This window comes from Heterodontus francisci, chromosome 40 (assembly GCF_036365525.1).
Source record: "Heterodontus francisci isolate sHetFra1 chromosome 40, sHetFra1.hap1, whole genome shotgun sequence".
NCBI classification, from domain to species: domain Eukaryota; kingdom Metazoa; phylum Chordata; class Chondrichthyes; order Heterodontiformes; family Heterodontidae; genus Heterodontus; species Heterodontus francisci.
Genome location: NC_090410.1, coordinates 17459088 through 17482025, shown reverse-complemented (window position 1 = coordinate 17482025; position 22938 = coordinate 17459088). Strand labels below are relative to the sequence as shown.

General features: G+C 48.6%; 1 protein-coding gene across 1 annotated transcript in view; it reads left to right on the top strand.

Moving 5' to 3' along the window:
• Window positions 1–22938, top strand: part of LOC137353122 (spectrin beta chain, non-erythrocytic 1-like) — a 194971-nt gene that overhangs the window by 22172 nt on the left and 149861 nt on the right. The window contains exons 6-8 of the mRNA XM_068019139.1: window positions 5352–5467; window positions 9779–9891; window positions 11603–11790. Of these exons, the coding sequence (XP_067875240.1) occupies window positions 5352–5467; window positions 9779–9891; window positions 11603–11790 (417 nt within the window). The remainder of the gene's footprint in view (window positions 1–5351; window positions 5468–9778; window positions 9892–11602; window positions 11791–22938) is intronic.

Genomic DNA, 22938 nt, shown 5'->3' with positions numbered 1-22938 from the left:
TGAGACTGAGAGTCTGGCCGAGTGTTTATTAGTAACTAGCGAGGAGCAGCCAACAGGAGATTCACCAACACCCTCGGGTTTAATGTGCAGAGTGTATAATAATCTCAGATTGTAAATGTGTAAGTGTAAAATCAAATGGGATCATGCCCATGGAGAACTGATGGTGAATCTTGGCCTGGCCCAGAGTGAGTCTTGGTTCTTGTGGCAGCAGTGGTGGGCAGAGAGCCTGATCTTAGACTTACCGATTGCACTTGACAGAAGCCTCGCGAGCTGGTTCATTGTGTTGTCTTGTAGGATGACCTTATAGGTCATTCAGACTGACCGAGCAGACAAGGTAGCATTATGGTCTCGTTGGTGCCAATGTCTCCCTAGGGGCCAGGGGTCGTGTCTCCCCGGGGTCGGGGGTGGCTGTGTCTCCCGAGGGGTTAAGAGATAGTGCCGCCCGAGGGGGGTCAGGGGTTGCATTGTCTCAGGGGTCAGGAGGATCACGTCTCCCCAGGGGTCAAGGACACGTCTGCCCGGAGGTCAGGGATCATGTCTCCCCCAGGGTCGGGGCCAGAGACAGCTGGAGTCACGTTTTCCAGGGGTCGGGGGTTGTGTCTCCCCAGGAGTCAGGGTTCATGTTGCAGGATTTCAAGGTGCCCTTTAGTCTCTCTACAGAATTTCATCACTTGTGGAGGTATGAGGACTGTTGTTTGCTGTCCACTGAAAAACATGTAGACAGGGTGGTTTGCAGGGACAGGCTTTATGCAGCTTCTAATCTCGCCCCCTCCACCAGACTATTGCCCCCTGGTGAGGAACCCTGAGTAAAGTCCACCCACTGAACCTATTTACCCCCATAGTGACCACAGCGAGTGCCAGGGTGCACTGAGTGGTGGGCTGGTGTTAAATGACCTGTGGCACTGCTGTAGACTAGATATCCAGTGGTTGATTCCTGCTCCGACTCAATGAGGCCAGTCTCCCAGCTCCGAATTTGCTCCTAGACCAGGAAATAAGGACAGGAACCAGTTACTCTCTCTAATGGGCGGAGTGACGTTTAGGCATCAGAGCGCCAGCTTCACGCTCTGCTACTCCTAACTAAGCCTGCAGGGGGAACCATCACCCCCCCCTCTCCCCTCCCCTGACTCGGGCCTCACCAGCTACCAACCAACAAAAGGATAATCAAGCAAAACCTGATGGTCTGCTGAAGATTAAATGAATGGTTTGACTGCAGCTATTGGTTCATCACTCTTTGCAGGTTTTATTGCCATGATGACAACATGGTTCCCCTCACAATTTGCGTCAAATGACTTTGACAGTAGTGGACCCTCCATCCCCAACAATCAGGAGTACATCTTGTTATGACCGGATGAAGAAGGGGTCTCCGGCTCCCCTCTTGCCCCTTTCCTGGTTTGACCGTAACAGGGTTTAACTTTTAAAACACAGATTTCTTTAACTGCACCTCAGTGAGTCCTTACTTACTGCTCTCTAATTGTAATTTTCAATGAACCAATCGGACAGGTTTCCTTGTATTTAAAAAAGAAAGATGTAAGTTTATTAACCTTACCACTCTAACTCGGATAAAATTACTAAAATACGCGATGCAACTATGCCAGTATGCATACGGAATAAACACACACAAATAGATACAGAGGGGAAGAAAAAATTCGGGGGTTGAACTAGGGTAGGCAAGAAATAGAATTCAATTATTGCTTTTTGGTTTGTATGTGAAGTCCTTGATTGGAGTTGAAGAGTTGCAGTTCTCGCTGGGGCCCGGTGCACACTTTCAAACTGGTTTCTCTGGTACCAGAAGGTTGAAGAGAACGTCTCTCTTGAGGCTTAAGCTGCTTCCATGGGTCCCTGGGACTTTGCTTGTGAGAGAGACAGAGAGAGATAGGGACCTTCCTTCTCTTTGGTATTCAAATTGCAAATCTGCCCCAAACCTTTCTGTGAGGCACAATTCAAACAGTTCCCAGTCTGGCCAGCAGCTAAGTCTTGTGACCAGCTCTTTGTTTGAAACAGCATCGTCTGTGAGGGTTGTTGATTCTTCAAAGCTTACTAGACACACTCGGTGGGGAGGGGTGGGGGGTGGTGTGGGTGGAGTACTGGCTCTTACACAGACAAGATGTGGATCATCACTGTTGCCCAGACCAATCTTGTTCATTGAATCAGTGAGCAGTTCCAATGTCTCTCTATTCAATATTCTCTCAGAATGCAAATGTGCAGCCATATTTTAGCTGTTCAGCTCTGTGGTCCTTTTAAACAAATTATGTTCAATGTCCAGTAAGAAGTTCAAGTAGTGTTCCATATGACGAAATTAATATGTTTCGATTTGGCCAGTGTGGTTTCCGTCACAATCTTTACTGCCCCAGTGTGTTGTCATGTAATAGGCTGAGCCAAGGCTGAAATAATAAAGCTCCTGGAGGGGTGTAAAGGGCTCTGTGAGTTCACACAGGATCAAACACTCTAATGAGGCTGGGCCAGATAGAAAACCACAAACTGTGTTCTAGTGCACAAACACGACAGAATTTTCAGTGAATTTCAATACAACTTGTGAGATGGAAAACAACGAAGAATGCCTCTATGTTAATGGACTTTACAGACTAGCACAATCTCTGAAACTAGTCAACTGTAGGAGGAGCATTCCCTTCCCAAGTCTTTTCCCAATTCCAGTGTCTCTAAATAGAACTTCATTTACCTGACAGGAAGCCCAGACCTTGACCTCTGATGTGTCTGTTATATATTGTTATATTGTTTGTAAACAGGGCGGAACTAATTAGCTAGGAACTAATTTTTATGTGTAAGTGTTCCAGGCGGCCACATTCATGGTTGCACTGGAGAGTCATATGATGTGTAAACTACATCACTGTTGGGCAGTCCTTACTAAACAGCGTGGAAGCCGAATGAAATCAACAAAGAGCTCCAGTGTTTTTAAAGTGTGATTATTTCTAACTTATGGGAAGCAGAAGACAGCCAAAAGACATAAGATCAGTGATTGGCCAGTTGAACTGCCAACTACATTGCTATTGTTCTCCCAGGCACTGTTGGGAGCTGTAGCCACTGGAACTGACTGCTCCCCAATACTGAGTCAAATTCTGGTTCCAACATATCGACTGGGATTTTATCCTGGCAACTGGGGTCTCGACCTCCGGCAAAAGCAACGCTGAGAAACCCGCGTCGCCTCTTCTGTGGAAGGCCCACCGAATCAAGTGCCAACTAGGCACTGAAGTGGACACCATCTGGCCTTCCACGCGATCAAGAACCCCGGTGACGGAAGTCCCACCCTCTGAGGGCTGCTGGCCAATCAGAAGGTGGCAGCTCTTTTACTGAGCAGTGCCGGCGCGGAGGGGGTAGCTGTTGCCAGTGGAGCACCCGCCCAAGGCTGAGGAGCTGCCTTGGACCCAGGCCACTGGTGGGTCAGGGCGGGAGAGTCCTCGTAGGGTGGGGTCATGGGGGAGAGGGTTGTAGGGGGATGGGAAGCAAGGGCAGTGGGTGGCTGTTAGCGGGCCCCCCTCCTTCCCGACACAGGGTCCCTTGTTCAGGCACTAAGTGCCTTTTAACAAGGGATTCCCCCAGCACCCACCTACCCCCGGAGCCGGTAAGCAGCCAGCACGGTGTTTCCTGCCGTGCTTCCCATGCGCTGACAGACCGACCGCTGCTCGGCTAATTCCAGCGGTGGCAGGATGAGCCCCTTAACTGGGCATTAATTCCCAGTTAAGAGCCTCAATTGGCAGAGGAGCAGGAAGGCCGTTCACAGGCTTTCCTTCCCTAGACTTAATTTCGGTGGAGATGCCACAACTGCCGCCCGATTATATGCTCTCCCCACCTCCCAAACCCGCTGCCGGGGAGAGCATAGAAATCCCCCCAACCTGCGTATAATGTGGATCGAGCTGATGTGAGATGAATTTAATTCATTTGTATTTGTTTCTGGAAGATTAACCCAGCCGCCCTGTCCCCTCGGGGACTGCCTGACCTGCTGCGTTTTTCCTTTTTTAATTTCAGATTTTCAGCAACTGCATAATTTTGTTTTGCATTTCAGCTTTTTTATTTAATGGCTTCAAGGACAGGAAATGCTCAATGAAAGATCTTTTTACTGATCTGACAGATATCAGATACAAAATACTGGTGCATAAGTGCAAAGTCCCGTTTCTGTTAAGGAAGAGACGGTCCAGAGATATTCTTACAGATGGGTTCAGAATCCTAAAGTGGACAGACTGGGATCAGAGGGATATGGAGGGAAAACGGAACTGTATGATAGGTGTCAATAATTTTAACACAGTCAGAGACTCTGGACACAAACCTAGAGGAGGGTGAGAAGGCCGTTTAGATTTGAACTCCTTTGCACAGAATGTCCTGTATGGGTTGCCTAGAGAGGCAGTTGGGCTGAAATAATCAGCTTAAAGGACAGGAAAAATACCTTGAAAAACATGTAGAGGATTGGAGAGTGTGTCCCAGAGACTGAGACTAGTTTTTCTGCATTCCTATGTTTATATTCTGCTATTCTCAAGTGTATCCTTCCATATCCCACTGATCCCAGTCTGTATTCCCTCTATATCCCACTGAACCCAGTGTATCCCCTCCATATCCCACTGATCCCAGTCTGTATTCCCTCTATATCCCACTGAACCCAGTGTATCCCCTCCATATCCCACTGATCCCAGTCTGTATTCCCTCTATATCCCACTGAACCCAGTGTATCCCCTCCATATCCCACTGATCCCAGTCTGTATTCCCTCTATATCCCACTGAACCCAGTGTATCCCCTCCATATCCCACTGATCCCAGTCTGTATTCCCTCTATATCCCACTGAACCCAGTGTATCCCCTCCATATCCCACTGATCCCAGTCTGTATTCCCTCTATAATCCACTGAACCCAGTGTATCCCCTCCATATCCCACTGATCCCAGTCTGTATTCCCTCTATATCCCACTGAACCCAGTGTATCCCCTCCATATCCCACTGATCCCAGTCTGCATGATCTCTATATTTCACTGAACCCAGTGTATCCCCTCCATATCCCACTGATCCCAGTCTGTATTCCCTCTATATCCCACTGAACCCAGTGTATCCCCTCCATATCCCACTGATCCCAGTCTGCATGATCTCTATATCCCGCTGAACCCAGTGTATCCCCTCCATATCCCACTGATCCCAGTCTGTATTCCCTCCATATCCCACTGAACCCAGTGTATCCCCTCCATATCCCACTGATCCCAGTCTGTATTCCCTCTATATCCAACTAACCCCGGTGGTGTTTCCTCCATAACCCTGTAGTCACCCAGTTTGCTGCCTCTATATCCCATTCTTTCCATGCGCAGTATCTATATTTTGTCCCCAGTGATGTAATGAGCTCGATATTTGACCTTTCAGGAGCGACCTTGTTGATTTCAACAAACTGCAGAAATCCAATACGACCTTTAACCTCCAGCAGGCGTTTACCGTGGCAGAGCAGCGGCTGGGGGTCGCCAAGCTCCTCGACCCGGAAGGTATGTTCATCACCAGCTCGCCGGTACGGAGCGACCTGTATGATTTAAGATATACCCCTGGTGATGTCTGAACTCAATCCAGGCATTGCCGATACACAGGTAGTCTATGGGATTGTGTGGGTGCTTGGTTTCACATCACACAACAGAGCCACTGACTGTCCAGTGACACTCGATGCCAGCCACAGATGTACAATAACTCATGCTGTACCTGCTCTGGGAGTGTTTGATGGGGACAGTGTAGAGGGAGCTTTACTCTGTATCTAACCCCGTTTTTTGTTTTCTTTTTAAAGTGGCCTTTATTCCCCAGGCAACCTTTTATATACATTTTAAATAAATAACTTTATTCCAAACAGTTAAATAAAACAAAACTCAAATTAAAATGCCATTCGCGGCATCGATGATGTGCTCCAGTCCCTGAGGTGTCCACCGGTCGTGGAAGGCCTCAAGCGAATCAGCGGACACCACATGCTTCTTCTCCAGGGACACCCGGCTGTGAATGTACCCTCGGAAGAGGGGCAGGCAATCAGGGCGGACGGACCCCACGGCAGCCCGCAGCCTGGACCTGTAAATTGCTACCTTGGCCAGGCCCAGGAGCAGACCTTGAGGGGCAGCCCCTTTAAATACTCAGAGGGGCTGCAACCTCACACACTCCATATAAAGATGGAACACGGACTCGACCAGGTGGCCTGGGACTCCGTGAATCTACTTAAAAGTCGATTGCAAGGGACTGCCCAGTGCAGCACCCTCCACTCCAGGTCCCCGTGGTAAAGGCGGAGGACTCCCATGTCGAGAGATCTCCACTGGGGATTCCCCTTGCTGCCAGATAGCAACACGGACCACCATGGCATGTCCGGGCGGCAGATGAGGGCAAGGAAGTGAAGAGTGTGCAGGAGCAGCCTGTACAGGAAACCTCTCCGTGCCATGTGGAATGGCAAGGAAGTCCCGGAGTTTCACTGTGGGGGATGAGAGGAGACTCGGTGGGAGGCATGAGGGAGTCTACCGCCTCACTGGCGATGGATTCAAGGTCGTCTTTCGTGCCCCACACAGAGTCCCCATCCTCCTCTGGGTCGTCACCGCCAGCGGCCGACACACCCACCACACACTGTGGGGCGGACGTCCCAGCCGCATCAGCTGGTCTCACCTCTGTCATGATCCCATCCCCAGGATTGATGGCGGAGGGGTCCCCGCTGGGTTCATCTATGGAACTGGAGCCTATGGGCACGGTGGTTCAGGATCCCCCTCCACCTCTGTCGCCAGGCCAGTGAGTGGCCCAGGGGAGATGGAAGTTCCTGACTCAGGAACTCCAGCCGGAGCCGAGATCGGAGGCGGAGAGGAGGCCATCTCCCATCCCACCAGCACCCATGGACCCAGCAGATGGGGAATTATGGAAATTGACCTCAAGGTTGGGTACATCCTGGGCCGCAGCATCAGGGTGCTGGGAGGGTTGACCCGTCCCGGTCCCGCCCCCACCCAGGACACCCGACCCGTCGGCCAAAGGAGAGACTTTGCCCATGGGGTCCACAGGCTCCCCCACCCCAGGCGAGCCCTCTCCCTCCTCATTTAGAGTTACCAAATTTACAAGGGCTTTTCCCACTCCATCCTGAAGGACAGAGGGCTGTCGCTTAGGGCTGGAGGTCCCGATGGTGTTAGTGGCGGGGGAAGCCCGAGGACCTGTGCCAGGAAATGGACCCCGCAATTCCTAGCCCTCTTCAGAAGAGAGGTGCCTCCTCCACTTATTCTGGGATGGGCGCGGAGGCTCAGATACTTCCATCTCAATGCAGGCCTCTGCTTCTGCCCCCGCACCCCCTCTACCCAGATTCCTTGGGCCCAGGCTCAGCTGTGGGGCAGGAGGGCTCCCCTGGATTGGTCCTAGGGCTAAGCTCAAGCTCAGGTTGTCCTGTCATGTCCTTTGGGTGTTTTGCCTTGTGCCGCGCCTGCCTTCCACCTGGACGGGTCTCCCCACGGCCGTGAAAACCACCCCCTCCGGAACCGCCTGAGCGGTGGTTGTTGCAGGTGTCAGGGGAGCAAGGGGAGGTGCAGCGGCGCCCCCCCCTAGGCCACTAAGGTGAGGTTGGTGGCCGGGAGGTTGGGGCAGTTCTTACAAACGTGCCCCACCCCCTTGCAGGCATGGCACCGCGCCCTGTCCGAGGTCCAGAAGAATGCGGTAGGCCATCCCCTGGAACTCCGCATTGAAGTGGCCCTCCAAGATCTCCTCCCATGCCAGCTGCATAAAGAGCTGGCGGCGGACGGAGTATACATGCTGGAGGCTGATCTCCCGCAGACCAAGTGGGACTGGGGTGATCCCTAACCTTACCTCCCCCAGATGCTGCAGATGGGGGAGGAGGAGCTCACTGTGAATGAAAGGCAGGACGTTTGATAGCATGATCCACTGCACAGTGGCCCCCAGAAGGTCCACCGGCAGGAAGGTCCCCCCCCACAGTGAGCCCCTTACTCAGGGCCAGGGACACCGCCTGCTCGGTCTTCAGCAAGAACACAGCCTTCCTTCGAGGCTGCAACAATGGCCGGGGAGCCGACAACCTCGGCCATTGCCTTTACGCAGGCCTCAGTGGTTGGGGTGGGCATAGCTCTTCACCCCATGGCTGGATGTTATTAATTTAAAAGGTGACAGGACCGCATGGGCAGCCACAGAGGCTGCAGCTGCATAGGTAGTAGAGGGCACCACCACTAGTGATGAAGGGCTTGCCATGGGTCCAAGAGCTGAACCCACCCCGAAATGCAGGCTTGCAAATCGAACAAAATGAAGGGTTCACAAGAGATACTAGAAAAAAAAAACAACAGGTTAGGGGAGAGGCTGAGGGTATAGAGGAGAGGGAAAGAGAGGCTGTAAGGGATGACTTGCTTTCCGGAGGTGGTGCACTTAAAACAGTCTTTGCCAGCGCTCTTGATCTTCTGGTTGGGGGAGGCGTCTTCAATTGGGTCAGCTGAAGCTGCCCAGGCACTAGCTATCCCCTTCTGTCTCTTTAGCTTGGGCAGCTTCAGCTGACCCAGGCTGGGCAATTGGGGTGGGGAGGGAGCTTCCCTGTGTGCTTACTGCAGCAGCACAGATCCCTACAGAATTGGCAGCCCCACCCCTTGTTGTTCCGGCCACTTGTTCCTCCCCCAACAGCTTAAGGCAAAGCAAACATCATGTGTTCAGCACCCACCTCTAAACAAAGCCTTGTTTCCAAAATAAAGTCTTTTTCTTCACCGTAAACGTAATTGTTGTTCAAGCTTTCCCTCTTCTTGGTTGTAACTGCTCTCCCTCTGCTCAGTGTAGCTCCTCTTGCCACCTCTGCAACCTCCAACTGCCACCAGCACTGTCAGCTGAGGCTTGTTGCTGCAATCAGCAGTCAGCACCTCCAGTCAGGCAACAGCAAACCCTGTGCTGTACCTGTGCTGGGAGTGTTGGATGGGACAGTGTAGAGGGAACTTTACTCTGTATCTAACCCTGTTTTCTTTTTCTCTTTGTGCACCCAGCAGTCAGTGGTCTCAATTAGGCAGCAGCCAACCCAGTTTCTTTTTCCAACCCTGTACTGTACCTGCCCTGGGAGTATTTGATGGGGACAGTGTGGAGGGAGCTTTACTCTGTATCTAACTCCATTTTTTTTTGAGGGAGCTTTACTCTGTATCTAACCCCTTTTTTTATATAAGGTGACCTTTATGCCCCAGGCCCCTTTTATTTTGCTTGAGGGGGCCTTTATTGTATCTAACCCTGTGCTGTACCTGCCTTGGGAGTGTTTGGTGGGACAGTGCAGAGGGAGCTTTACTCTGTATCTAGCCCCGTGCTGTACCTGCCCCAGGAGTGTTTGATGGGGACAGTGTAGAGGGAGCTTTACTCTGTATCTAACCCCGTGCTGTACCTGTCCCAGGAGTGTTTGATGGGACAGTATTTTGATAATGCAGATAAAGAAAAATTAATTCTTCTAACAAGTGGGTCAATAACCACAGGTCATAGATTTAATACCTTTGGCAAAAGATCTAGATGAACAGACATTTTTCCACTCAGTTGCCGGGATCTGGAATGCACTGCCTGAAAAGGGAGTGGAAGCTGACTTTAAATGGGAGTTGGACAGGTAGTTGATGATGAGAAACTCACAGGGTTACGGACAAAAACCAGGGATGTGGGATGAAGCATGGCTGCTCTTTTAAAGAGCTATCATTTGCACAATGGGCCAAATGGCCTTCTATTGTGGTGCAAGTTTCTGTGATTTTACCGAAGCTGGCTGTCATTTCTTCCATTGTGTATGCCAGTGATTTTCAGACTGTAGATGCTGACTGCAGGGCATTTTAAATATTGAACTGTTCTTGTAGATGTGAACACAGAGAATCCAGATGAGAAGTCCATCATCACCTACGTGGTGTCCTATTATCATTACTTCTCGAAGATGAAGGCACTAGCTGTGGAGGGCAAGAGGATCGGAAAGGTGAGCAGAGACTTCAGGATGGAAGGAGGCTCATGCCACCAGGGAGGCCAAGAGTTTTCTCCTTCTGTGCTTTAGGGACATGGGACCAAGTCAGGAAGTCTGTCAGAGATACCCTAGGAAGGACTTCAGATCACATCTATCTTCGAGAACCTCCAACGGCCTTTGTTTGGCCAACAAGAGCAACCTTCATCACACCATCCATTCCTGGCTTTATCCTGCTCCCTCCATCCATTCCCAGGAAATCCTGCTGATTCCACTGTTGTGCTTGTATCCCGCTCACTCCATTGATTTTCACTACATCCGAACAATCCCATCCATTCTCAGGAAGCCCTGTCCGTAAGATTTGTTCCCAGTATCCTATCCATGGTAGGCATCACCAGTATATTTCTGCTGAAATCATGTGTCCTGCACATTCCACACCTGCTGCCATGCTTCACTCCATCACAATTCATCATCTCAGTCTTGGTTAACCAACACAGGTTCAGCACAGTTGCTTCCTAATTTGTGTGAAGTGTCATGTGTTAAACACAGTGTTATACACTGGTCTCTGGCTCACACTTACACATTGATGTCTCACTCAGTTGCACACTGCTGGTTTGCCTCACTCTCTCTTGCTCACTGTCTCACGCTCTGTTTCTCTTTCTCCTTCGCTTGGTCTCTTGCTCGTTCTCTCTCATGCTCTCTCTCACTCTCTTTTCCTCTCTGTCTCTTTTTCTCTTTTCTCTCTCTCTTTCTCTCCCCTCTTTCTCTGCCTCTCTCTCTCACATCGTCTTTCTCTCTCCCCTTCTCTCTCTTCTCTCTCCCTTTCTGTTTCTCACTCTATTCTATTTCTTTCTCCCTCTCATTCTGTTTGTTGCATACTCTCTCCCTGAGTTTCACACTGATAGCAGCTCCTCACACAGTTGTTAGCTGGGCCCCATAGTTGCATCATTCTTGCTCCCATGTTCACTATCTCTGTTCTGTGTTGTACTCACACACACTGCTTCTCAACTTTAGATTACTGACTCCCTCGCTATCTCTGTGTCTCCCTTGCCCCGCTATCTCTCTCCTCCTCAATCTCTTCCACTCTTCTTTGTTTCGTCCTCTCTCCTCTACAACTCCCCTCTTCTTCTCTCTCTCCTACTCCCTTCTCTTTCTCTCTGTCTCCTCTCTCTGTCACATTATGTTCAATGATAAAGATTGAGCCGTTACCTTGCTCTAAAATTTGTCTTCACATTTCTCTGAGTTTCTTGTTCCTTTTCCCTTGTTGTGTCTCACTGTTTTTCACTTTCTCTATCTCTCTATCCTTCTCATTCTCTAACCCGCTTTTGTTCTGTCTGTCATTCTTTTGATCTATCTTTCTGTTGTTGTCTGTCATGTTCTGTCTATTCTCAATGCACACTCTATCTTCATTCATTCTCTCGTACTCTGGTGGTTTATTGTTTCTATCTCTCACTCTCACTGGCTCTGTGAGCATCTCGCTCCCTCCATGCACATTTCACTCTGTATCTCCCTCTCCATCTCACTCTCATTGATTGTTTGACTCTCGATCTCTCTCTGCCTCCCTCCACCTCTCTCTCACTCTTATTAACTGGCAGTCTCTCTCTCTCTTTCTGACCTCTCCCTATCTTGCTCTCACACTCCTTTATCTCTGTCTCTTTGTCTATCTCTCTCTCTGTCACACTCTGGCCCTCTCTCAATTCATCCTTCTCTCTCTCTCTCTCTCTGACAGGTCCTGGACAAAGCTCTGGAGATTGAACAGATTATTGCAAGATATGAATCATTGGCGTCAGAGCTGCTCGAGTGGATTGAACAAACCATCGCTCTTATCAGCAATCAGCGATTTGCAAACTCATTAGCTGGAGTTCAACAACAGCTACAAGCCTTCACCACTTACTGTACTGTGGAGAAACCGTTCAAGTAGGCACTGAGTGGGACTAATAAACTCACTGGTATTACATAGGCAGAGGGTATCTGACTGTATATGCACAGAGTGTATCTGTGTCTGTAAATGGAGAGAGTATTTTTTATTTGTTCATGGGATGTGGGCCTCGCTGGCTAGGCCAGCATTTATTTCCCATACTTATCTGCCCTTGAGGTGGTGGTGGTGAGCTGCCTTCTTGAACTGCTGCAGTCTATGTGGGGTAGGTACACCCACAGTGCTCCAGGATTTTGACCCAGCGACAGTGAAGGAACAGCGATATAGTTCCAGGTTAGGATGGTGTATGGCTTGGAGGGGAACTTGCAGGTGGTGGTGTTCCCATACGTCTGCTGCCCTTATCCTTCTAGGTGGTAGAGGTTGCGGGTTTGCATGGTGCTGTCGAAGGAGCCTTGGTGAGTTACTGCAGTGTATCTTGAACATGGTACACTCTGTTGCCACTGTGCGCCAGTGGTGGAGGCAGTGAATGTTTAAGGTGGTGGATGGGATGCCGATCAAGCGGGCTGCTTTGTCCTGGATGATGCTGAGCTTTTTGAATGTTGTTGGAGCTTGCACCCATCCAGGCAAGTGGAGAGTATTCCATCACACTCCTGACTTGTGCCTTGTAGATGGGTGGACAGACTTTAGGGAGACAGGAGGTGAGTTACTCCCCACAGAATTCCCAGCCTCTGACCTGCTTTTGTAGCCGCAGTATTTACTATGGTCGGTCCAGTTAAGTTTCTGGTCCACAACACCATAAGAAATAGGAGCAGGAGTAGACCATATGGCCCATCGAGCCTGCTCCGCCATTCAATATGGCTGATCTTGGGCTTCAATTCCACTTTCCTGCCCACTCCCCATATCCCTTGAATCCCTGTGAGACCAAAAATCTATCTATCCCAGCCTTAAATGTATTCAATGATGGAGCATCCACAACCCTCTGCGGTGGAGAATTCCAAAGATTCACGACCCTTTGAGTTAAGTAATTTCTCCTCATCTCAATCCTGAATGATCGGCCCCTTATCCTGAAACTGTGTCTCCGTGTTCTAGATTCCCTGACCAGTGGAAACAATCTCTCAGCTTCTACCTTATCAAGCCCTTTCAGAAACCTGCATGTCTCAATTAGATCGCCTCTCATTCTTCTAAACTCCAGAGAATATAGGCCCAATTTACTCAGCCTCTCATCATAGGACAACCCCCTCATCCCAGAGACCAATTTAGTAAATCTTTGCTGCATTGCCTCCAGTGCAAGTATATCCTTTCTTAAAGGTGGAGACCAAAACTGCAGACAGTATTCCAGGTGTGGTTTCTCCAAGTGCAGTCTCACCAAAGCCCTGTACAAATTTAGTAAGACTTCTTTATTCCTGTATTCGAATCCCCTTGCAATAAAGGCCAACATGCCAGTGAGGCTAGAAATAGGAAGATAGTGCAGCTAAACACGTGGCTGCGTAGCTGGTGTAGAAGGGAGGGTTTCAGATATCTGGACCATTGGGATCTCTTCAGGGACAGATGGGACCTGTACAAGAAGGACGGGTTGCATCTAAACTGGAGGGGCACTAATATCCTGGCTGCAAGGTTTGCGAGCGTCACTCGGGAGGGTTTAAACTAGTGTGGCAGGGGGGTGGGAACCAGAGCAGTAGGACAGCTAGTGAAGTAAATGAGGAGGACATGGTAAATAAGGCCATTAGGACTAAGAGGAAGAGCAGACAGGGAGATGTTGCTGAGCACAGCGGGACTGGTGGGCTGAAGTGCATTTGTTTCAATGCGAGAAGTATAACAGGTAAGGCAGATGAACTTAGAGCTTGGATTAGTACTTGGAAATATGATGTTGTTGCTATTACAGAGACTTGGTTGAGGGAAGGGCAGGATTGGCAGCTAAATGTTCCAGGATTTAGTAGCTTCAGGCGGGATAGAGGGGGATGTAAAAGGGGTAGGGGAGTTGCATTACTGGTTAAGGAGAATATCACAGCTGTACTGCAGGAGGACACCTCAGAGGGGTCATGCAGCGAGGCAATATGGGTGGAGCTCAGGAATAGGAAGGGTGCAGTCACGATGTTGAAGGTTTACTACAGGCCTCCCAACAGCCAGCGGGAGGTAGAGGAGCAGATATGTAGACAGATTTTGGAAAGATGTAAAGTTAACAGGGTTGTAGTGGTGGGTGATTTTAACTTCCCCAATATTGACTGGGACTCACTTAGTGCTAGGGGCTTGGATGGGGCAGAATTTGTGAGGAGCATCCAGGAGGACTTCTTGAAACAGTATGTAGATAGTCCAACTAGGGATGGGGCCATTCTGGACCTGGTATTGGGGAATGAGCCCGGCCAGGTGGTCGAAGTTTCAATGGGGGAGCATTTCGGGAGCAGTGACCATAATTCCATAAGTTTTAAGGTACTTGTGGATAAGGATAAGAGTAGTCCTCGGGTGAAGGTGCTAAATTGGGGGAAGGCTGATTATAACAATATTAGGCAGGAAGCTGTTTGAGGGTAAATCAACATCTGACATGTGGGAGTCTTTCAAACGTCAGCTGATTAGAATCCAGGACCAGCATGTTCCTGCGAGGAAGAAAGACAAGTTTGGCAAGTTTCGGGAAGCTTGGATAACACGGGATATTGTGAGCCTAGTCAAAAAGAAAAAGGAAGCATTTGTAAGGGCTGGAAGGCTAGGAACAGATGAAGCACTTGAGGAATATAAAGACAGTAGGAAGGAACTTAAGCAAGGAGTTAGGAGGGCTAAAAGGGGTCATGAAAAGTCATTGGCAAACAGGATTAAGGAAAATCCCAAGGCTTTTTATACATATATAAAGAGCAAGAGGGTAACCCGGGAAAGGGTTGGCCCACTCAAGGACAGAGATGGGAATCTATGTGTGGAGCCAGAGGAAATGGGCGAGGTGCTAAATGAGTACTTTGCATCAGTATTCACCAAGGAGAAGGACTTGGTGGATGATGAGCCTAGGGAAGGGAGTGCAGATAGCCTCAGTCATCTCATTATCAAAAAGGAGGAGGTGTTGGATGTCTTGCAAAGCATTAAGGTAGATAAGTCCCCAAGGCCTGATGGGATCTACCCTAGAATACTGAGGGAGGCAAGGGAAGAAATTGCTGGGGCCATGACAGAAATCTTTGCATCCTCATTGGCTACAGGTGAGGTCCCAGAGGACTGGAGAATAGCCAATGTTGTTCCTTTGTTTAAGAAGGGTGGCAAGGATAATCCAGGAAATTATAGGCCGGTGAGCCTTACGTCAGTGGTAGGGAAACTATTAGAGAGGATTCTTCGGGACAGGATTTACTCCCATTTGGAAACAAACGAACTTATTAGCGAGAGACAGCATGGTTTTGTGACGGGGAGGTCGTGTCTTACTAATTTGATTGAGTTTTTTGAGGAAATGACGAAGATGATTGATGAGGGAAGGGCGGTGGATGTTGTCTATATGGACTTTAGTAAAGTCTTTGACAAGGTCCCGCATGGCAGACTGGTGCAAAAGGTGAATTCACATGGGATCAGAGGTGAACTGGCAAGATGGATACAGAACTGGCTCAGTCACAGAAGACAGACGGTAACAGTAGATGGGTGTTTTTCTGAATGGAGGGATGTGACTAGTGGTGTTCCGCAGGGATCAGTGCTGGGACCTTTGCTGTTTGTAGTATATATAAATGATTTGGAGGAAAATGTAGCTGGTCTGATTAGTAAGTTTGCGGACGACACAAAGGTTGGTGGAGTTGCGGATAATGATGAGGATTATCAGAGGATACAGCAGGATATAGATCGGTTGGAGACTTGGGCGGAGAAATGGCAGATGGAGTTTAATCCGGACAAATGTGAGGTAATGCATTTTGGAAGGTCTAATGCAGGTGGGAGGTATACAGTAAATGGCAGAACCCTTAGGAGTATTGACAGGCAGAGAGATCTGGGCGTACAGGTCCACAGGCCACTGAAAGTGACAACGCAGGTGGATAAGGTAGTCAAGAAGGCATACGGCACGCGGCACGGTCGGGGCATACAGTATATAAATTGGCAAGTCATGTTGCAGCTGTACTGAACCTTAGTTAGGCCACACTTAGAATATCGCGTGCAATTCTGGTCGCCACACTACCAGAAGGACGTGGAGGCTTTGGAGAGGGTACAGAGGAGGTTTACCAGGATGTTGCCTGGTCTGGAGGGCATTAGCTATGAGAAGAGGTTGGAAAAACTCGGATTGTTTTCACTGGAACGACGGAGGTGGAGGGGGCGACATGATAGAGGTTTACAAAGTTATGAGTGGCATGGACAGCGTGGATAGTCAGAAGCTTTTTCCCAGGGTGTAAGAGTCAGTTACTAGGGGACATAGGTTTAAGGTGCAAGGGGCAAAGTTTAGAGGGGATGTGCGAGGCAAGTTTCTTTACACAGAGGGTGGTGAGTGCCTGGAACTTGCTGCCAGGGGAGGTAGTGGAAGCAGGTACGATAGCGACGTTTAAGAGACCTCTTGACAAATATATGAATAGGAAGGGAATAGAGGGATACGGGCCCCAGAAGTGCAGAAGGTTTTAGTTTCGGCAGGCATCAAGGTTGGCGCAGGCTTGGAGGGCCGAATGGCCTGTTCCTGTGCTGTAGTGTTCTTTGTTCTTTTGTTCTTTGTCTTCCTAATAGCCAGCTGCACCTGCATGTTAACTTTCTGCATTCCTTGTATGAGTACCCCCAAGTCTCCCTGAACATCAACACTTACCAGTTTCACACCTTTAAAAAAATATTCTTGTTACGACCAGGTGAGAAAGGGGTCTAGGGTTCCCACTCAACCTTCACCTGGTCTTACCATAACAGGGTTTAATTTTTAAAACACCGTGTTTTTTGCTCCCCCTTGGTGAATCCTTATTCACTGCTTTCCAATTATAAGGCAAAGAAACCAACACAAACAGGTTTTCTGAGGTTTAAAGAAAAAAGGTCGAAATTTATTAAACTTAAACTCTAATTTGGTTAATGCCTACAGATGCACGACACATGCACAATAACATGCATACCCAATACACACATGCACATAGAGACAGAAAAGAGCAGCAGAAAAATAAAGTGGAAAAGTTTGAGGCAATCTCTGAAGAGGGTTTTTGTTACGGTTCTTCGAGCTCATTGTAGAGTCCTTGATTGTAGGTAGGTCTTGCTTTTCATTGGGGCCCAGTATTCTTCTTAAACCTTGTTCACTGTTGGAGATCTTTCTCTCTTGGGGTTCATGTGTCTTCAGTGGGTTTGGAGTTCCTTGAGAAAGAGAAGGAGAGGCTGTGGCATGCCATCCAGGATAGGTCTTTTTAGTCCAGGAGCAAACAGACACTCTGAGTTCAAACTGTTTGTACTATTCAGACAAAAGCAGGTTGCCAAGCAGGGTAGTCACATGACCAGCTGGTCAGACCACATCTGTTTGTGGTTTCTCGGGTCTTGGCTGACCCTGGAATGTCTCTTCTTACATACAATAGCTGGTGCTTAAAGTCCATTGTGGGTTAAATTGGAGCAGGGAAGTAACCCCTTTGTCTCCACAAGCACTGTCTATTAAATATGCAAATGTCTTCCCAGCCAGGGGCCTGGTGATCTTTTGAACAAGTCCTTTCTTCACTTCAGCAACAGTTTTCAAATCAATGTTCATATGACAAAATTAATATGCCTCATTCTTGGCAGGTGGGGGTCCTGCATGACAATTCTGCTTTTCTATTTTTACGACCAAAGTGAACAAGTTCACACTCCTGAACATTATACTCCATTAGTCATCTTATTGCTGACTCACTTAGTCTGTCTATATCTCTTTGCAGCCTCTCTACGTCCTCCCCACAGCTTACCTTTCCACCGAGATTCGTATCATCAGCAAATTTAGATACATTACTCTCTGTCTCTTCATCCAAATCATTAATATAGAGTGTAAATAGCTGAGGCCCCAGCACTGATCCTTGCGGCACCCCACTATTCACTGCCTGCCAACTTGAAATAGCCCCATTTATGCCTCCTCTCTGCTTCCTGTCTGTTAACCAATCCTCTATCCACTCTAATATATTACCTTCAACACCATGAGCTCTTATCTTGCCTATTAATCTTTTATGTGCCACCTTATCGAATGCCTTTTGAAAATCCAGGTATACCACATCTACTGGTTCCCCTTTACCCTGCTAGTTACATCCTCAGAAAACTCTAATAAATTTGTCAAACATGACCTCCTTTAGTAAAACCATGCTCACTTGTTCTAATCATACTATGCTTTGCCAAGTGCAATGTTAAGACTTCTTTAAGAATAGTTTCCAGCATCTTCCCAACGACTGATGTTAGGCTAACTGGCCTGTAGTTACCCGTATTCTCTCCACCTCCTTTCTTGAAAAGCGGTGTAACATTCGCCAACTTCCAATCTGATGGGACCATTCCTGAATCTAAGGAATTCTGGAAAGTCAGAACCAGTGCATCCCCTATCTCTGCAGCTATCTCTTTTAGAACCCTAGGTATTCACCGAGGAGAGGGACATGACGGATGTTGAGGTTAGGAACAGATGTTTGATTACTCTAGGTCAAGTCGGCATAAGGAGGGAGGAAGTGTTGGGTATTCTAAAGGGCATTAAGGTGGATAAGTCCCCAGGTCCGGATGGGATCTATCCCAGGTTACTGAGGGAAGCGAGAGAGGAAATAGCTGGGGCCTTAACAGATATCTTTGCAGCATCCTTAAACACGGGTGAGGTCCCGGAGGACTGGAGAATTGCTAATGTTGTCCCCTTGTTTAAGAAGGGTAGAAGGGATAATCCAGGTAATTATAGACCGGTGAGCCTGACGTCAGTGGTAGGGAAGCTGCTGGAGAAGATACTGAGGGATAGGATCTATTCCCATTTGGAAGGAAATGGGCTCATCAGTGATAGGCAACATGGTTTTGTACAGGGAAGGTCATGTCTTACCAACTTAATAGAATTCTTTGAGGAAGTGACAAAGTTGATTGATGAGGGAAGGGCTGTCGATGTCATATACATGGACTTCAGTAAGGCGTTTGATAAGGTTCCCCATGGCAGGCTGATGGAGAAAGTGAAGGCGCTTGGGGTCCAAGGTGTACTCGCTCGATGGATAAATAACTGGCTGGGCAACAGGAGACAGAGAGTAGCAGTAGAAGGGAGTTTCTCAAAATGGAGACGTGTGACCAGTGGTGTTCCACAGGGATCCGTGCTCGGACCACTGTTGTTTGTGATATACATTAATGATTTGGAGGAAAGTATAGGTGGACTGATTAGCAAATTTGCAGACGACACTAAGATTGGTGGAGTAGCAGATAGTGAAGGGGACTGTCAGAGAATACAGCAGAATATAGATAGATTGGAGAGTTGGGCAGAGAAATGGCAGATGGTGTTCAATCAGGGCAAATGCGAGGTGATGCATTTTGGAAGATCCAATTCAAGAGTGAACTATACAGTAAATGGAAAAGTCCTGGGGAAAATTGATGTCCAGAGAGATTTGGGTGTTCAGGTCCACTGTTCCCTGAAGGTGGCAACGCAGGTAAATAGAGTGGTCAAGAAGGCATACGGCATGCTTTCCTTCATCGGACGGGGCATTGAGTACAAGAGTTGGCATGTCATGTTACAGTTGTATAGGACTTTGGTTCGGCCACATTTGGAATACTGCGTACAGTTCTGGTCGCCACATTATCAAAAGGATGTGGATGCTTTGGAGAGGGTGCAGAGGAGGTTCACCAGGATGTTGCCTGGTATGGAGGGCGCTAGCTATGAAGAGAGGTTGAGCAGATTAGGATTATTTTCATTAGAAAGACGGAGGTTGAGGGGGGACCTGATTGAGGTGTACAAAATCATGAGAGGTATAGACAGGGTGGATAGCAAGAGGCTTTTTCCCAGAGTGGGGGTTTCAATTACTAGAGGACACGAGTTCAAAGTGAAAGGGGAAAAGTTTAGGGGGGATATGCGTGGAAAGTTCTTTACGCAGAGGGTGGTGGGCACCTGGAACGCATTGCCAGCGGAGGTGGTAGATGCGGGCACGATGGATTCTTTTAAGATGTATCTAGACAGATACATGAATGGGCAGGAAGAAAAGAGATACAGAACCTTAGAAAATAGGCGACATGTTTAGAGAGAGGATCTGGATCGGCGCAGGCTTGGAGGGCCGAAGGGCCTGTTCCTGTGCTGTAATTATCTTTGTTCTTTGTTCTTTATGCAGACCATTTGGTCCTGAGGACTTGTCAGATTTTAGTCCCTTAAGTGGGGAAGAGGGAAGTATTTGAAGAGTCTTTTGAAGGTGGGAAAACAGGTGGTCAGGTGAAGAGGTAAAAGAAAAAAGGGGCGGCGCAGTGGTTAGTACCGCAGCCTCACAGCTGCAACGACCTGTGCTCGGTTCTGGGTACTGCCTGTGCGGCGTTTGCAAGTTCTCCCTGTGACCGCGTGGGTTTCCGCCGGGTGCTCCGGTTTCCTCCCACAGCCAAAGACTTGCAGGTTAATAGGTAAATTGGCCATTGTAAGTTGCCCCTAGTGCAGGTAGGTGGTAGGAGAATGATGGGGATGTGGCAGGGAATATGGGATTAATGTAGGATTAGTATAAATGGGTGGTTGTTGGTCGGCACAGACTCGGTGGGCCGAAGGGCTTGTTTCAGTGCTGTATCTCTCTATGACTCTAAGTTGCTCCAATACTTTTTCTCTGCTGATATGAAGTTCCTTAATTTCCTCACTCTTTTTAGCCCCTAGGTTACTGCCTGTTTCTGGTATGGAACTTGTGTCTTCTACTGTGAAGACAGACACAAAATATTTGTTCAATGCCGCCGCCATTTCCTCATTCCCCAAAATGATTTCTCCTGTCTCTGCCTCTAGGGGACCAACGTCTACTTTAACTACTCTCTTCCTTTTTATGTACTTGGACCCTAACTCCTCAAATTCTCTATGCAGAGTATCATTTCTGGTTGTACCTATGTCTTTGGCTCCCACATGGACCACGACAACTGGATCCTCCCCCTCCCATTCCAGGTTCCTCTCCAACCGCGAGGAGATGTCCTTAACCCTGACACTGGGCAGGCAACACAGACGTCAGAGCTCTCGGTCATAGCTACAGAGAACAGTATCTATCCCCTGACTATACTGTCTCCTATCACTGCCACATTCCTCTTCACTCCCCCCACTGGAATGGCATCTTTCACCATGGTGCCATGGTCAGTCCACTCATCCAGCTTGCACTCCTTCTCTTCATCCACACAGGTAGCAAAGACCCCGTACCTGTTGGACAAGGTCAGGGGCTGAGGCTGCTCCATCACTACATGCTGATTCCCCCTACCTGCCTCACTCACAGTCACACCCTCCTGTTCCTGACCATTGGCCATCTCTAATGTTCTCCCTATTCTAAGGGGTGTCACTGCCTGCTGGAACAAAGTGTCCAGGTAACTCTCCCCCTCCCTGATGCTCCGCATTGTCTGCAGCTCAGTCTCCAGCTCAGCAATTCTGAGCTGAAGTCGTGCAAGCTGCAGACACTTGCTGCAGAAATGGTTGTCCGGGATTGCAGTGCATTCCACAGATTCTCACATGCGGCAGTTGCAGCACACACCGGCCCTGCCATCTCTGTACAACCTTTTTGAGTCAATTAGTTAATAATTCAAGCTGAAGTAATGGAAAGTTGCACTCACCTACCTTGGAGTCAGAGGAAGAAGACTCACCAACTGCTGAAGGCTGAAAAAGATAGGAAAAGGAGCCCCTCTTTCCCCCTCTGCACCGAATTCCCATGTGCACCAAATTTCCAAATTCACTCTGGCAAACGTTTCACTCAGGCATCTGTCTCTTCTCAACTGCGTCCCCTCACTGCCAATGGTCAATGGTAAGCTCCAGGATGTTGATAGTGGGGATTCAGCGATGGTAATACTATTGAATATAAAGGGGAGATGTTTGGATTCTCTCTTGTTGGAGATGGTCACTGCCTGGCACTTGTGTAGCATGAATGTCTATCAGTGACTGTATATAGAGAGACCCTCACAAACTGCTCGTTTCTTAGCACTGATTCATCAGCCGAGAGGGGTGGGGAGGCCATAGGTGGTAATCAGCAGGAGGTTTCCTTATCCATGTTTGACCTGATGCCATGAGACTTCATGGGGTCAGAAGTCAATGTTGAGGACTCCCAGGGCAACTCCCTCCCGACTGTATACCACTGTGCAGCCACCTCTAATGGGTCTATCCTGCCGGTGGGACAGGACATACCTGGGGATGGTGATGGCAGGTGTCTGGGACATTGTAAGATATGATTCGGTGAGTATGACTATGTCAGGCTGTTGCTTGACTAATCTGTAAGACAGCTCTCCCAATTTTGGCACAAGCCCCCAGATGTTATTAAGGAGGACTTTGCAGAGTTGACGGGGCTGGCTTTGCCATTGTCGTTTCTGATGCCGGGTGGTCCATCCGGTTTCATTCCTTTTCTTAGACCTTGCAGCTGAGAAGCCCCTTGAAGGCCATGCAATCTTAAGGTTGCTGTTGTCGACATTTAATGGGTGTGATTGAACCTCAATATGTGCAATCCATGACAGTAACTGTCGGGCTTAGCTTGCCCAGACCCAGTGGCACTAAGATGCCCATGGAGGTGTGTGCTGTACCCTGTTCGTAGAATCATTGCTTGTCCCCATACAGCAGCCAGCTGCCCGGCTCCTCGCGTGTGGCAGAGAATTGGGAAAACATGATAGAGCCTTAGCTACAAGATCTACATGGAAGGTAATTCTTGAGCAGTGGCACATCATACGACCATCTGTAAAGGAAGACTTGCGTCTTTCAGGTCCTCGGGACACCCCAAAGTGCTTTGCAGCCAATAAAATACTTTTTGAAGTATAATCACTGTTGTGATGTAGGAAGCATGGCAGCCAAATTGCGCACAGCAAGATCCCACAAATAGCAACAAGATAACGACTAGATAATCTGTTCTTGTGATGGTGGTTGAGGGATAAATACTTCCTTAGTAAATGCACTGAAGTATCAGTCTGGGTAATGGGTTCAAGCCTATAGATTTCGACTTGAACCCTTGACCTGCTGACTCAGAGTGTTACCATTGAGCCATGGCTGACACTGATGTGAGATTTGTCGCCTTTTCAGGATCAGTCCCCCACCCTGGGTCAGAAACGGAACTCAGACCAACACCAGTGATTGTAGAACATGTTTGCTGAGTTGGACTGCAGGTGGACTCCGAATAAACTCTGACCGTTTCTGT